Raw genomic sequence first — 16036 nt, 5'->3', positions numbered from 1 at the left:
ATAAACGTAAAATAAGGCGAATGATATTTTGGAAAAGATTTTTATCTTGTTACGCCAAAGAAGTATAACTTCTAACGCGTGTACATAAGTACATGCGTTTTATAATTTATCATGGTTCTTTTAATTTTATACTACAAATACCTAGCTATGACATAAAAGTAAATAGTCCCAATGGCCTTATTGTATACACTTTTAAAAAGATAAACTAAATATTTCTACTCTCAATATGTATCATACCATTCTGTTAATATATTAAATACCTTCATAATTTCTTACTCAGATTTAATGAGAATTTTTTTGATAAATTTTTTTTTTCAACCACGGGACTCAGACCGTAACACAGAAATGCAGTCTAAGAGAAACTACGTTTTAGGTACTTACTGATGTGTTCCTAGTACAGCCGCTGATTTTCATAAAAGGGTTACTCACACATGCAATAATAACAAATGGGTGCTACCTCCAGACCATTGGATCATTTCGCGAATAACCTATTCACAATATCTGACGTTTTTAGTTAGTTGTACATAAATAAATTACCATAATAATTTATATTGTTGTTTATTTCTAGGTGTTGGCGCTCACGGTGGGCGTAGCGGTGGCGGATGTTGGTCTTGGCTACCAATACCAACCACCGGTAAATCGCTTCAGTGCTTCATCTTCTCAAGTCAACAATTATAACAAACTCTACTCAGCGGGCTCAAACCCAACTCTATCATCCTTCGGCGGCGGCTCAAATTTAAATACTGGAAATCTAGGACAAAGTTCTACTGCAAACTTCGGACAAGGCTCGACTGTATTCCGTCAACAATCAAGTATACCCTCCACGATCTACAGTCAAAGCTCTAAAGGAGTTGCTAGCTCATTTGGTCAGAGCTCTGGTGGATCTTCTGGATCTGTTGGACAAGGACTAGGTTCTACGTCATTTGGACTAGGATCAAGCGGCTCTATTGGATCTTTTGGAGGAGCAAGCCTACCTGCTTCATCTTTTGGTCAAGGTTCTCAGCAAGTCACCAACACTTTTGAACAAAGCTCGACATCTGGACTAGGACAAACTTCAATTGTATCACCTGTGTTCACCGGACAAAGTTTAGGTGGCAATAATGGGTATTATAATAATGGATTTAGCTCAAGCGGCTTATCATCAAAATTCGGTGTAGGTTCTGGCTCTGGTTATAACGTAGTCAGCCCATCAGTTTTAAGCACTAAATATGTAACTGGATCTACAGGTTCTAATTCTAACTACAACACTTTTGGTTCTAACGGAGGAGTTGGATCTGGATTTGGCGTATCTGGTAGTGGAACTGGTTCTGGTTCAAATTACAACACCGCTGGTTCAACAGGGTCAAATTCAAATTATTATGTCCAGCAACCATCCAGTTTTGGATCCAATTCAAACTACAACACAGTTGGAAGTGGATTGAATTATAATGTACAAAATCAACAAGGTGTGTATCCAGGGTCTAGTTTTGGACAAAACCAAGGAACATATCAGACTACGTTGGATACTAGTGGCTTAGATAATATAGGAAATTACTACCAATCTGCTAGTGCTGCTAACCAATTCATTTCATCAAATCAGTATCAAAACGGTGCTGTCCAGAATTACCAAGAGTACTACAATCAAATACAACAACAACCAGCCCAAGTATTTAAACACTATTATGTACATGCCGCGCCAGAAGATGTCGAGCCTCCTAAACCACGACCACAGATAATTCTACCGCCACCGCAAAAACACTATAAGATCATCTTTATCAAAGCCCCGACTCAGCAACCTTCTGTGCCTCAGGTCATTCCAGTTTCACAGCAAAATGAAGAAAAGACGATTGTATATGTTCTCGTCAAGAAACCAGAAGATGCAAAGAATGTTGTACTTCCTAAACTGGAACCCAAAGCACCAACGAAACCTGATGTTTTCTTCATCAAATACAATGATAAACAAGATTCTCAATATCTAATTGACAATATTGTTAGCGATTACAACAAAGGAGGAATATCAGCTTCTTTCTCAGGTGTTTCTGGTGGTGTTCCAGGATCTTTCGGTTCGGGTTATAAGACCGGCAGTTCATTAGCTTCTTCGGTTAATGGCAACCCTATCAAAAATTCTGGTCTAACTGCTGGATCTGTTTTTGGTAGCAGTTCAAACATCGGCAACTCTTTTGGAACTTCACTAGGTGGAATATCTTCAACCACTCCTAGCAGCATATTGTCACCTACTAAATTTACTTCAGTGTTTGACAATCGCTTTGGATCAACATCTGAAGATAGCGTTAATTCAGGTAGCATAGACAGCAGTAGCTCTTTGACGACAGGTAGCTCGTTTGCAAAGCCTAGTAGCACCTTATCATCTAGTAATAGTTACACTACCGGTAACACACTTAACACAAAGCCCAGTGTTTCTTTCGGTACAGTCTCGGGCAGTAGTTTAGGTTCAAAACCTAGCTTTGTATCAAGCTCTGGTTCCAGCGGCGTGTATTCATCCGGAAGTAGCTCTGGATCTAACACCGGTGCTTCAATTACTAAACCAACCGGCACCTTACTATCTACAGTACCTAATACTTTTAGTTCTGGTAATAGACTAGTAACTGGTACCAGTTTTGGTTCAGGCTCTAGTACTCCTACCTATAATACTGGTAGTTCTACTTTAGGTTCTGGATTATCTTCTTCTAACTCTCAATTATTTAGTAGCAGCGTAACGTCTGGTAGCTCTGGTTCTAAGCCTATTGGTAACACTGTATTAAGTTCTGGTAGCTTTCCTACTACAACTGTAAGCTCTACCTTTGGTTCTGTGCCCAACACCTTAAGCTCTTCCAACAATTTCGGCAGTGGATCCAGTGGTTTTGGATCTAGTTCTAGATATGGCAACACAGTATCCTCAGGAAGCAGTGGTTCTTCCTTTAACAAGGCCACGACTAGTGACGTTTATGTGTCCAAGCCTAGCAGTATTATTAGTCCAAGCTCTTCTCAATTTGGATCTGGTAGTAGCTTATCATCTGGATTTGAAAGCAAAGGAAGCAGTTTTTCGTCTGGTAGCGGGTTAGGTTCTAGCTCTTTGGGTTCAAACGCTGGTAGCGGCTTATATTCTAGCAGCACCTATAAGCCAACATCAACTATTATAAGTGGTAGCAACTTAGTAAATAAGCCAAGTACCACAGGTTTCAGTACTTCGGGTGTTGGCTTACCAAATTCTGGCTTTTCTAGCGGTACCGGAAGCAGTCAAACTACTGGTAGCTCCAGCTCTGGTTCAAATAGCTTTAGTTCTGGCACAACTTTCGGTTCCAGCTCCACTAATGTTGGTGCGGGTTCTAACAAATTCGGTTCAGGTGCCTTAGATTCAGGTAACTCAAATTCTGAATCTACTTTTGAAACAACTCTCGTTTCCACTAGTCAGGGTGTTCCCCACGAAACTTATGGAACACCCACATTTAAAGTATAGTAGCTTTTAAAGTATGTATTGCCTTTAGTTCAGGCAAAATTATCGCCTTAATTTTAACACTGGATAGAAAATAAATGCATCCAAACATAAACCTCTTTCTGTTTTATTTTACGACCACTTGTTTTTTACGAAGATCCTCCGCCAAAAAGTCCACGAAGAAACCTAGAAGTAACTATTCTTATCACAACGCTTACTATACTGATAATTCTAAGAACTTATACGAGTTTTCTGCGTGTTTTCACAAAACACTACCGCAAGCAACAGTACGGCCATCAATATTATTTTAATAACTATAACAGTTACCTACTAGAACATTTAAAATCGAGAACGGTTGCACACGTTTTAAAGAATGACGCAGTGCGATTTTCTTCATTGGCGTAACTGGGGCTTCTACGCAGGTACGACGTCAGTGGTTTAAATTATTTGGTATCAGAACTATTTGATTGCAATTGAAGTTGGCATATTACTGGCATTTTAATGGGCTGCCCATCCGCATAGCTGACCGACCTTATCTTGATTTATCGCGTGCGCTTCCACTGGCATCATAAGTCAGAATATCGAGTTCCGAATGGCTAATTTAATGGTAATGCGTTAAAGCTACTCTGACCATAAATGCTGTGAAGCCCGGACAAAATAAGGAAAAACTTTAAATTGTGCAAAATAAACACGCGTTCTATGTTGCCTAGAAGTTAGATAGACTGGTCCATAACATAATATTTATATGCAAACCTATTTTTATGTTTTATTGAACAAAATTATTAGTTTTTTTATAAGTTGCAAAGATACATTGCTTTGAATTTTTGTTCAGGCGAAATATTATAAACGCTTTAAATTAACTTATAATAATTGAATTGAGTCTTAGCTTAACTGGCATACAAGTTAACTAAGAGATACCCTATCTAACTGTCAGTGTCACTGTCGAACCTGATTTTGAAACCTAATAAACATCTGCAAGAATAAAGAGTTACATTTACAAGGACTGTTCTTATGCCCTAAATGTGGGTATAAAATAAATATAAAATACTAGTGCAGAATGGAAATAGCTATTCCTTTAAGGGTACGTGATATGAAATATAAGGTTGTGAAATTTTAACAAAGTGTTTTTACTCTTAGGTCCAACATGTGATTGTATATATAAAAAAAATCCTGCATTACCATTTAAAATACATGGTTGTATAAAAATTAAACCTATCTATCGCCAATTTTTCTAGTTATGCTGATACAAATACGTTGATACTGAATTTTATTACCAAAGAAAGTTTATAATATTACTTAGCCCATCCGCATTCAAATGGCGTTGTAGGTCTATGATCTAAACCCTTCTCTTCAAAAAGGTCAGACTAGTGCCCAGCAGTAGGACACTAATTGGCTGATGATAAAAATAACAATTATCTATAAATTTATGAGTGTGCAAAAAGCCATTAACTCAAAGAAGAAGAAGAATGTTATGAGTGAGTGTATTGGTTTGTCTTGCTTTGACGCAGTTTCCGTAACATACTATCGAATGAGTGTAGTAGTAAAGTATAGGGTTGGACACAGAGCGACACTTTGTCAGCAGTAAGACGTGTTTCTTGTATGCCTTGCATGATATTGCTCTGTTTATTTTGCGATGGTTTTCGATGTTATGGTATTTACATATACCAACCGGTACTTTAGGTATACTTACTTACTTTACTATAGGTATACAACAGGCTTGATCTGTTATTACCATAAACAAGTAGAGATACAGAACACACCAGCGGAGTTAGGTCTAATAAACAATGAGCACCATTGTAAAACGTCCTAGGAAAATGTAGCCGCATGTACGCTGTAGTTAAATCTGATAGAATTGGCTGATATGCATTGTTTATGAATGGAGCGTCTCTATTTCGAGCGGTGGCGCGTGATGTTTTAATGCGAGTTCATTGAGGGGTATTCATGGATGCACTTTTCTCTGGAACGCGTGGAATGCGAGAGCGGCGCCGGCGCCTCGGTGTGGTGGTGTAAACACTTCTATTCATATTAATATTGTAAACTTGAAAGTAGCTCTGTTTATCTGTTACATTTTCACGCCTTAATCACTGAACAGTATTTTGTTGTTTAGAAGTACCATAGATTGCGTCCTGGGGAAGGAAGTATAGTACTTTGCAAGCCGAAAAAGCTACCAATTCCTGGAATCAAAAAAAATCGAAACAAACGTGGACAAGATCATAAGGAACAGCTGCTAGGAACAACAATGTATAGACCTAGGATAGTTTTTTACTCTGACGACTTTTTATCTCTGTAACTTAAAGTTCCTATGGGATAGATCTAAAAGCACAATTGTTTATTAGAATCGAAAAAAGAGTATGCAAAATATCACCAGGTACACACAATTAAGAACATACACTACTAATATTGAAGCAACAAAAACCACTCCACTGTAGTAGTGTTTCTCGAACGGGCGTTTAGTCACTTTATTCCATTTAGCAGTTTATAGTAACTATTTTACCTCTAATATTCTAAACGTTTACCATAGAATGGGGAAAATTGGAAAAATTTGTAAACTATCATAATTCTGCGAGTGTGAAGGGACATGTGAGCGGGACCTTTTTACGGTTTTAGACACAATGCATGCAATTATGGCTGAATGAGGGTTCTGTACGTTCTTAATTCGGTGACCAACTAACCAGAACTAAAACCATAACTTCAATAAAATATCTTTAGCTTTAAAAAAAATTACTGTGAAATTCCAGTTGTTTAGTTAATTTCGAACATAAAGTGCGACAACGCAAAATTATTAATATTAATAAATATTAGAAGAGAAAATTTGTTACCATTCAAATAAGGGTTTTTTTTTTGTAAATTCTTCTATTGATTTTTTTTTTGCATTTTCATTGCATTTCTTTAACAGAATTTATTAAAACTTGGCTTTTATACATTAGACGTAGGAATAAACTTGAGAGTATGTATTTCTGTCTGATTGTGACCTAATATCATACGAATCATGGAACTGTTTTTGAGGTTCTGCTGGAGTTTTTTAATTTCAGGGCAAATCAAAATTTCATCGCGGACGAAGTCGCAGATATAAGTTTGTATAGCTATATTATAATTTCACTGCCACCAGCGAACGGCGAAAACATCCGTTCGCTGTCTGCCACGCATTATGTAGGCCTATTAGAATAAACAAAAGAAAAAGAGAGAGAGTTATAACTTTATTTCTGAATTTTCTCTGGTCTTGTCTGGTGGTTTCGGCCATGGGTATTACCACCCTAGCAACAAAGAAGTGCCGATAAGGGATTTACCTTTCCGATACGATGCACGATGTCGCGTGAAAACTAAATACCGATTTAGGGTGTTTATTTAATATAACGGCCATACCCCTTACAGGCTAATCAATCATCATCACACACTGTTGCACGAAGCATGGCACCTGTACCGCGCTCATGGCGGTCATTTAATGTGCTCTTGGACAGCAACGCTGAATGGGATCTATTCCATGACGGGTAGACAGCATTGTTCCGTAAATGTTTTAGATACTCTGAGAATATTTAATGACTATATTAGGAAAATTAAGCTTAATTTGCTATACTCCGCGTACAGCAGCATAATCTGTATGGTGTAATTTATAATTACTTCAATCCGTATACTCCACACCAAACAGATCATCTGCAATGTACAATCTACGCGCGTTTCGCTCCGAAACCGGAGCATCCTCAGATGTTGACTTTACAATGAATAATTGTTAAGACACTTAACAATTATTCATTGTAAAGTCAACATCTCTAAATTTTTAGACTTTACAATGAATAATTCTCTGAAAAGAAAGGAAAAGTTCTAGTGGAATGGAAAGGTTCTAGTGGATTAAAAAAAAAATAAAAAAAACTGTTGATGTGCGAGTTAGACTTTTCCGAATTTATAATTACTAGGGGTCACCGAGTGGTCGAAATCCAACCATAATTAATTTCAACTATAATTTTGAAGATTATTAAGGTTCTGTTGTCATAGATAATACTTCTTTAATACAACACTCTATCACAGATATCGCAAAGGCTACATTGTTATTCCATCTTATTTCACTACTGAAAAAGAGAATGTAATGTTTTTTTTATTGATTCAATGTATATTGATGCATAATTTAAAAAAAAATAGCATTCTGCACTCCTTCCCATACTTGTCCGTTCGCGCAAGTTCCGTACTTTTTATCGAAATTTCGCGAGCGCATTAAGTGCCTACAAAATTAAGCTCTAAATATCCCATGATGATTTATAATAAAAAAAAAAATATATATATATATATATATATAAAAATAAATATAAAAATAAATATATTATGAGTTATAATAATAACCAAAGACTCCATTACAAACGACATATTTTTGAATACTAAAGATTTATAAAAAGTATAGTATAGTGCGATATTTAAAAAATGTTTATTTTTTGACAATCACCTTTGTGGATCTTCCAAGTAAGACATTGGCAAAATACAACGTGCCGATTTGGTACAACTAAAAGCCAAAAAAAGCAAAAGATGAAGAAGTGCCCACATCATTTAAATTGTTATCGAAGATAGACTATTAAAAAAATATGTAGGACTGAATAGGCTGTATGGTCAATCATCTTTGTCTGTCCTAACAAAAAAGGTATCAATGAAGAAACAAAAAAATAAAAAAATTGTAAAGTATGAAACGATTGGCTGTTCGGACTGCTATATTTGAATTTTGTACCGTAAATAGTCGTATGTTGTCGTGGACTGTTTTATAGAACTTTAAAGAAACAATTCCGAAATACTTACTACATACTTCAATCGTGGTTTTGTGTTACCCTTTCAAGCACGCATCGGAATTACTCAAAAAGGAAATTTTTTGGCAGTTTTTGCAACATTTCTCATTAATGATCCTTTGGTCGTAGCGTGATGTTATTAGCTTTAATTGACTAAACTACCAATCCAAAAAAATCTAAATCGAAAAAGCATTTTCTGAGATTAGCGCGTTCAACCAAACAAACTCAAAAGCTTTAAGTATAATATTACAACTATTCCTATCCACAAACCTACGTCAATCTAAAACTCCGTTGCGCGGATTTTGAAAGACAAATGCAGAAAAAATGGCGATGCTATCCTGTAGGAGCTGTTGGCTTTTCCGGGATAAAAAGAAGCTTATGAGCTATTCCAGACTATATTGAATGTCTCTGCCAAATTTTAGCCAAATCGGTTTATTTTTTGTGGTATTAAAGCGTAACAAACATCCATCCATCATTACATCCATCCATCCATCCATCCAACCATCCATCCATCCATCAATCCTCACAAACTTCAATATTAGTAGGAATTTAGTAGGATATTAGTAGGAACATTTTTAATATTAGTTGGATGGTACGAATGCATTCCTACGTTGTCACATTATCTCCAACAATATTTATCAGATCTTCATTAAAATTAGACAATACATGCTTGATAAAATAAACTTTCAAATAAAAAAGAATTATTAAAATCGTATCAAATTTAACGGAGTTATGATAAAAAGTATCCTATATGTTGACAGCGAAATATCAGCTACCACTAAACCAAATTTTATTTTTATCAGTTCCGTAGTTTTCACGTGATGCCCGGACAGACAGGCACACAGACAGACAAAAATTAAATTAAAATCTGTTTTGGACTCAGTATCGATTATAAAGCGGTCAAAATTTTCAAAATATATTAAATGTACAGAAATCTTCCACTTAGTTTTATTATAATATTGCGGATTATAAGCGAAGCTTCAAATAATCCGTATATCCCGCATTCCGCTGTTCTAATTGGACCACCTTTTGTAATCTCTCTCATTTCCTTCGTCTAAAGGGCTGCATTTAATATATCATGTCTGTTGTATGTGCATCCCTGAGTTATTAATTAGCCCATTTATCCATAATATTCACATTTAATTAATGCAAATATTGGTTGGTCCAACTTCCAACCCCTGTGCTAGATGTGGAAATTACTCTACGTTTCAAACGATACCTATTTTCAAAATGTCAGGTTTGTAAACTTAGTAATGATAACATTCTGCATAAAATTGCATCCCTCATTTCACCACCCTACTAAAAAGGTGATATCCAAAAAACTTTGTATATTTTTTTATCTACTATATTCGTAAATACTCCTACTTTGTTCGTAAACATATTTCTTTTGGACCTGCCAATGCACAAGTTTAAAGAATTTGTTAAAACACATTTATTAGAGCGAGGTTACTATACAATTGATGAATTTTTTAATGACAAGGTTGCTTGGAAGCATCCGGCTCCGCTTTCAGCTCTCACAAGATAGAAAAATGAATGTTAAAATACAAAATGTAAATTGTTGATGTTGGAAAAGAGCAACTGCTGAGTTTCTTGCCGGCTTCTTCTCGGTAGAATCTGCCTTCCGAACCGGTGGTAGAATCACTACAAACAGACAGACTTGACGTTTCAAAAGTGCTTATATTAGGCCTACTTGAAATAAATGAATTTTGAATTTGAATTTGAATTTGAAAACTTTAAAGTGAAGTATTAGCTAAGTATTAGTAGATACTGAGCAAACCCTTGCAGTAACTTCCATTTATTAATTAATCAAAGTTTTGATTCCTGGTTGCTCACTTCAAACATAATATCATTTCGTCCATCGTCAAAGCAAAGCAAATAAATTGTGTATAAGTGTGCATCGCATCGGTACTAAAATCACAGGGTGTTCAGCAAGAGTTGAAAAATACATGTCATTCTGTTCTAAGAATTTTAAAAAAAGTGAGTCGTCATAGTCAATGTAAATATATTAAAGCTTATATTTTACTGTGTAATATTTGACTGGATTCAAAAAAGCCGTAGTCTACTCGTACCACGCTTGCCAAGTGCAGATCGGATTGTTAGACTTCTCATGCCTTTGATAACGCAATGAAGAACTCTCAGGCGTGCAGGTTTCCTCATATGGAGAATATTTTTTTTAACATCTTGCTAAAATAATAATTGGTTTGCAGTAAGGAGGTAGTGATTATCGAATATATTTATTTAGTTCCTGTAGTGTTTATTTTTATGGGTGGTGTCCGAGGACTCACTTTCCGAATTACCTAGTATATTGCGTACACTTTATACATGCAATGAAGCACCCTAACGATTTTGTATAACTCAAAGAATGATTTATTCATTAATGCGATGAGCACCCTGTGAACGCCACAGAGATTAATCACTAAAATATGCCATCAAACTTGGTATCTCTATGTTGGGACCCTCCTGCAGGTAGGTATCCAAACGTTGAGAACATACAGAAACCTAAATAATATTTACACGGAGAAGTGTTTAGGGCCGTGAACGAAAGGCAGACGGCTATTTCGAGGGGACGGCAAACGCAGCAATCTCGTTAAGGAACTCATTTACCTGCCTACCTTTCAGTTTTATTTACCATGCTATGATAACGGAATCGTTTGACTTTCAAGCACTTTGCAACTGAAAAGGCTGTATGTCCAATGATCTTTGCTTGTCCTGAACAGTCCCCGTTTAAAAAACGATACAAAATATTTCTGAAAAGATTGTTCTTTTTTTTTCATCGCTTCACTTAAAAATTTATTGAAGCTTAAATTCAATCACCGTTATACCATGCTTAGCTTTGGCTTTAAAACTATCGTGAGTTGTATTTACAATACCCGTGAGTTTAAGCCGGTTTAAGATATTATATTATTATTATAATATAGATATTATTATATGTAAAAATGAATTCATGATTTTCTATAAGATTTATTATATCCTGAGATCTTTCTAAAATTAATTACAAATAAATATTATTAGTATTTATTATAGATCTTGCCTTTTCTTATTAGGTATACGTAATGGTGTATAAAACTTTAATTTGGTTTAAGTATGAATATTTATTAGAGACACATTTAAGTAGGTACCTGGCATCTATAATATAATTAACATAGAATTCTGGTTTACATTAAATTAATCATTTTGTTTATTTGTGTCAATGAACATCCTCCAAACATCATCTGACTTAACAACCACTAGCATTCCTCAAGGCCATTTAATGAAGGTATAGTCACTCTTTTTTCCTTACCTATTAACGTAATCAATCTGCTAAGACTACGCTTAAATGCTAACCAATCATCTGAAGAGCTGATGATGATGATTACGAATTTAAAAAAAATGGAATTAATGGGCGGAGACACAGAAGTAAACACAAAAGTTTTGTTTAAATTAATTTCTCAATAGAATTTCGATGTCGGTAGCCAGTGCTAAGCGCAGAATCTCTAAATGTAATTTTGGAAATAGAACACAAAATAGAACATTATAATACTTGTATGCCACCTTGATTCTTAGGCTATGTGACTATAAGTAACATTAAGAGATTGGTGTGTAATGAAATGAGCACACGAGTTCTACATGACATTTTTAACACTCTTGCGAAGGTTAAACAGAACTGTGCCTATGCATTGTTTTTGGAAAAATCTATACGATGATGAATGATTTCACATTTAACATTAACAAAATATATATATGGCGTGAATTATTTTTTCGCTCGCTGAGATGCTTTAACTGTAGGAGAGATGAGAGATCGAACTAAACGGACATGCAACCTTTATTAGAATAATCAGTAATTACGTAAGAATATCATAAAATATGTTTAATTAATTGAGATCGAACTAAAGCTACATACAGCCGTTACTTGAAGAATAATCAGTTATTTCGTAGGTATATAATAAAATATGTTTAATTAATTATTATTCACATAACTATCTATACATATATCAAAATCGTAGACTAGCCGTGTCTGTACATTCAAGATTTTTGTAAAAAGATAACTGGGAAACGTTAGTAAAAATCAATAGAACGTAAAAAGCAATTTTTGTCTGCTTGTCTGTTGGTTTGTCCGCGCATCACGCAAAAACTACTGAACTTATTTGAGTGCAATTTGGTACATTTATAGCTGATACTGCCGATTAAAATAATTTATACTTTTTATCCCGAAAAACAATAAAGTTCGTTCCGGATATACGATGGAAGTTTTTGTCAATATTACAGCATAACTCCGCCATTCCTTAACCGATTTTTAAAAGGGAAGGTTTTATTATTAGTTTGGTTATGCCCACATTTTGTGAAGATCTGGTCAATATTGTTGGCGATAAAGGACCAAACCCCTCAACGGTCGGAAAGCAATACCCACACTTTAGACAGTAAGTGCATACAAACATGCCACGTGAATAAGGGCGTGCATTTGACAAAAAACAGTTGCTGACCCATCCATTTTACTGACTTAAAAACCCTTTGCTTGCTTAGCGCGCCTAACCAATATTAGATGCTTCTACCAAAATTGTCAATGTTTATGTGATTGAAGTTCCGATAAGTATTGATCAAAGTCATACCTTGCGTATATTTAATATATCTATACTACTAATATTAGTAAGAGGAAAGATGTTTTTATTTTTTTGATTGTGCTTGGCTCTGAAAGTTCTGGCTTGATTTCAAACCATTTCTTTACCAAAAGTAGTACTTAAATTCAAAGAAGCAAAATTTTGCCCATGATATTCATTACTTGGCGTGCGCTGTTAAAACTATTGGTGATACATCAAACACACAAATAGTAAAATACTTTTCAAATTCATTTTAATCGGACATTTAGTTTAGAAGTTAAATTGAAAAGTTATTCTATAAAAATTACACCTGAGTTTGTACAAGAATTTGAATTTGAAACAACTTAAAAATATCTATAGAACTACTCCACACAGAATACGTATTTTTATCTATATTTGAGCCACAGTACGAAGTTGTCGTTGTTAGTGATAAAACCTGAAAACAAATTCTCCTCAAACCTAAGAAGTCCTAAGTATTCATTTACTGAATCCAGTTAAAATTACTTACGCAGTGCTTATAATCGACAACCCATTGCTGCTGATCCGCAGCAGCGAATCGTTGTCCATTCACAACTATACAACTCAAAAATCTCAAAACTGTTCTTAAGAGATGCTTTAAAAAAACAAACAATTGCGGACGAAGTCACGGGCTTATGAAGTTATTAAATGCCCATAAAAACTATAAAAAATTGAGGTACCTATAGTTCCTGTATTTAAAAAAAATGTTGTTGGTGCCTCTATAAAATAACCGGCATATTCAAGAATGCTTGAACGTTGACATACATACTCGTAATATAACTTCCAGTGAGGTACTAATTGACGTCGCATTAAAAGAAAAAAAATAAGTAAAAAAATTATTACTAGAATTCGTGAGCGTCTACAAATGAGATTAATACAGATTTAGATAAAACGTTTTTTTAATTTTTTCAAACGATGCGCATGGCTAAGTCTGGAAACAAAACCATTTTTTTATTGAAAGCTCGATTGACTAGTCTAATAAATATTATAATCTTTAAGCGATCTCGAAATTGGCGCTTATTTTTTCCAGTACTATGTACCAACATAAGAAAAATGTATTATTTCTTCATCTGAGGTGCTAGCATTGATAATCAAAGTTCCGGTTTGCCTCAAGTTTGCCTAATGAAAATAATATGGAGGGTAGAGGTAAGGAGAGTCATCTGTGTATATGAAAAAGTGTCGTCAGAATGTATTAAATTAGGATGGCGCCACATTTGCATCAGGGTAACTGTTAAAAGAAGCGCCAAATATAAATATTGTTAGAGTAGGCTTGAAAAATAAACAAGGAAGTATGGAGATACAAGGAAGTAAGGTTATATTTACCACAATATTTTGTACAACGTAAGTTGTTGAAATTCTCAATAATTAATTACTTTAGTCGATAATGACATTAAATTTTTTAACTCAGCATACTTCAATTCATCTACGATTGCTACATTCATACCATACCCTGTGCATCCACCAGCGCCATTGTGGAGGATTTTTGAACTGTTATTTGGCGCAACAACTGGACACTTTTTCAACTTTTCTCCCATATAAGATGACTCTCCTTACCTCAACCCTCCATAGAAAATAATTATATCAAAGCCAAACAGTAAATATGACAATACGGATCTACTGTACCTGAAATGCAGACAGTATTCATTTTAATTTTTTGCAAAAGCATAGAAAGTATTTTTTTTAAACCAAAGAGTATGTAAACATCAAATGGAACTACAAACATCTTTGAAAGTTCATAAAACCACGATTTCTACGTCTTTTAATAAGAATACCAAGGAATATATATGAGTTTTATAGTACAGAGTTCACAAAAACACTTGGAGTGACTTAAAGATGATGACGAGTTAAATTTTTCCATTAGGTAACTGGGCTTGGTCAAATTCAAGACCCTAGGAATACCACTGATAACTTCTGACCTCTAAAGTACTATGCTACTTAAGATATTTTTTATGCAGTTGGTGCTAACGTACAGAGCAATATCATCAGCTTACATCGTGCTCACGTTCAGGACGTTGCGAAAGTATACGACAAATAATTCGAGATCACAGGAATAAATGCTATAATGCAATGGACTTAGGCCAGACCCCTGAGAGAGACCTTTCCAAATGAAGAACGGGTTCTGACCATCATATTTCTGGTTGATAGAAGATTTAATATGATTGGAGTTAATCTCGGCGCAATGATCTGATGCAGTTTATGCCTGATTAGCGGAATGAGTACGTTATTATATTCTGATGTTATGTCAAGAAATAAACCCACTAGGTACTCTCCTTTAGCCAGGGCTGTTCGAATATCTGTCCACTCTTAGAATCTCCGTAGAAATAGTGAAGTAAGAGTGGTCATTGTTAGGACTAATGGCACAGCCATTGCCTAACAGACTTGACGATCAGTTACCAATGATGTTTTGAAGAGCTTGTTGGTCGTATCCCTTTCCTGGGCTAGGTCTGGGACGAGGGCTACTAATAACCGTTTCTCGGTAGGATCGTGTAGGGATTGGTTTGAAATGGGGTTTTTTTTTGGTTAGACTCATGATTAGTCGATGAAGCGAACATTTGCTTAGATATTTCGGCATAGGAAGGGTAGCTAGGTGTTAAACGGGAAGAATCTTCAATATAGGAAATATTATATCCAGAACAATTTTTGTCAGTAGCTAAATGCCCTTCCGAACAAAGTAAGCACTCGAAGTACGAGTATGTTCGTTCGGCGATAGTACATTTCAATTGGGATAAATGTACGGTAAGAGGGACGATCGGCAGCTCGCGTCCGTAGGAGCCACCACCTCATCCTGAGGCCCACCCTACACGTGTCCCCTGGGTGGTGCTAAACGAGCAGCCAAGCTACGGGCCTCGCCTGTAGGAGGAGTAAACCTCAACGCTCAAAAATCCCTGCCCAGTGATCACTCCCAACACTGGCCAGGATCCAAACCTTGCTCCCATGATCCACTTTATTTCCCAAACACCTAAAACCTTATTCCTCGTACCACTCTATCCCCATCACAAGCAAACACTCACTCAACACAGTCACACACAAACACCTCACAAACAACACAAATCGTAAAAAACCATGGAAGCGGATCCAAAAGATACACTACCCCAGGAGGGTACCGGACCCAGAGATGGGACCGGAGAATCCCTCTCTGCAACTCGAGCTCCTGTCGCGGACGGAACTCGGGCTGCAGGCTGCCCCTCGTATTCTGGGGGGGGCACAGACCCGCCCTGTGCTATGCACAACATCCAACGACCGAACGCTTTCCCATTACGGACAACGAC

At 35.9% G+C, this 16036-nt stretch overlaps 1 protein-coding gene across 1 annotated transcript; it reads left to right on the top strand.

Annotated features, from left to right (window-relative positions):
* Nucleotides 1–562: 562 nt before the first annotated feature.
* Nucleotides 563–3445, top strand: LOC120636455 (uncharacterized protein DDB_G0283357-like; the record flags this gene model as incomplete). The annotated part of the gene is given in 1 exon segment (XM_039907935.1): nt 563–3445. A coding segment is annotated over 1 exon segment (2874 nt), but the record flags the coding sequence as incomplete, so codon positions are not given.
* Nucleotides 3446–16036: the final 12591 nt, after the last annotated feature.

The sequence above is a fragment of the Pararge aegeria genome, chromosome Z (genome assembly GCF_905163445.1).
Source record: "Pararge aegeria chromosome Z, ilParAegt1.1, whole genome shotgun sequence".
Taxonomy (NCBI): Eukaryota; Metazoa; Arthropoda; class Insecta; order Lepidoptera; family Nymphalidae; genus Pararge; species Pararge aegeria.
Note: the sequence above shows the minus strand (reverse complement) of the source record. Positions and strands in the feature narration are given on the sequence as shown.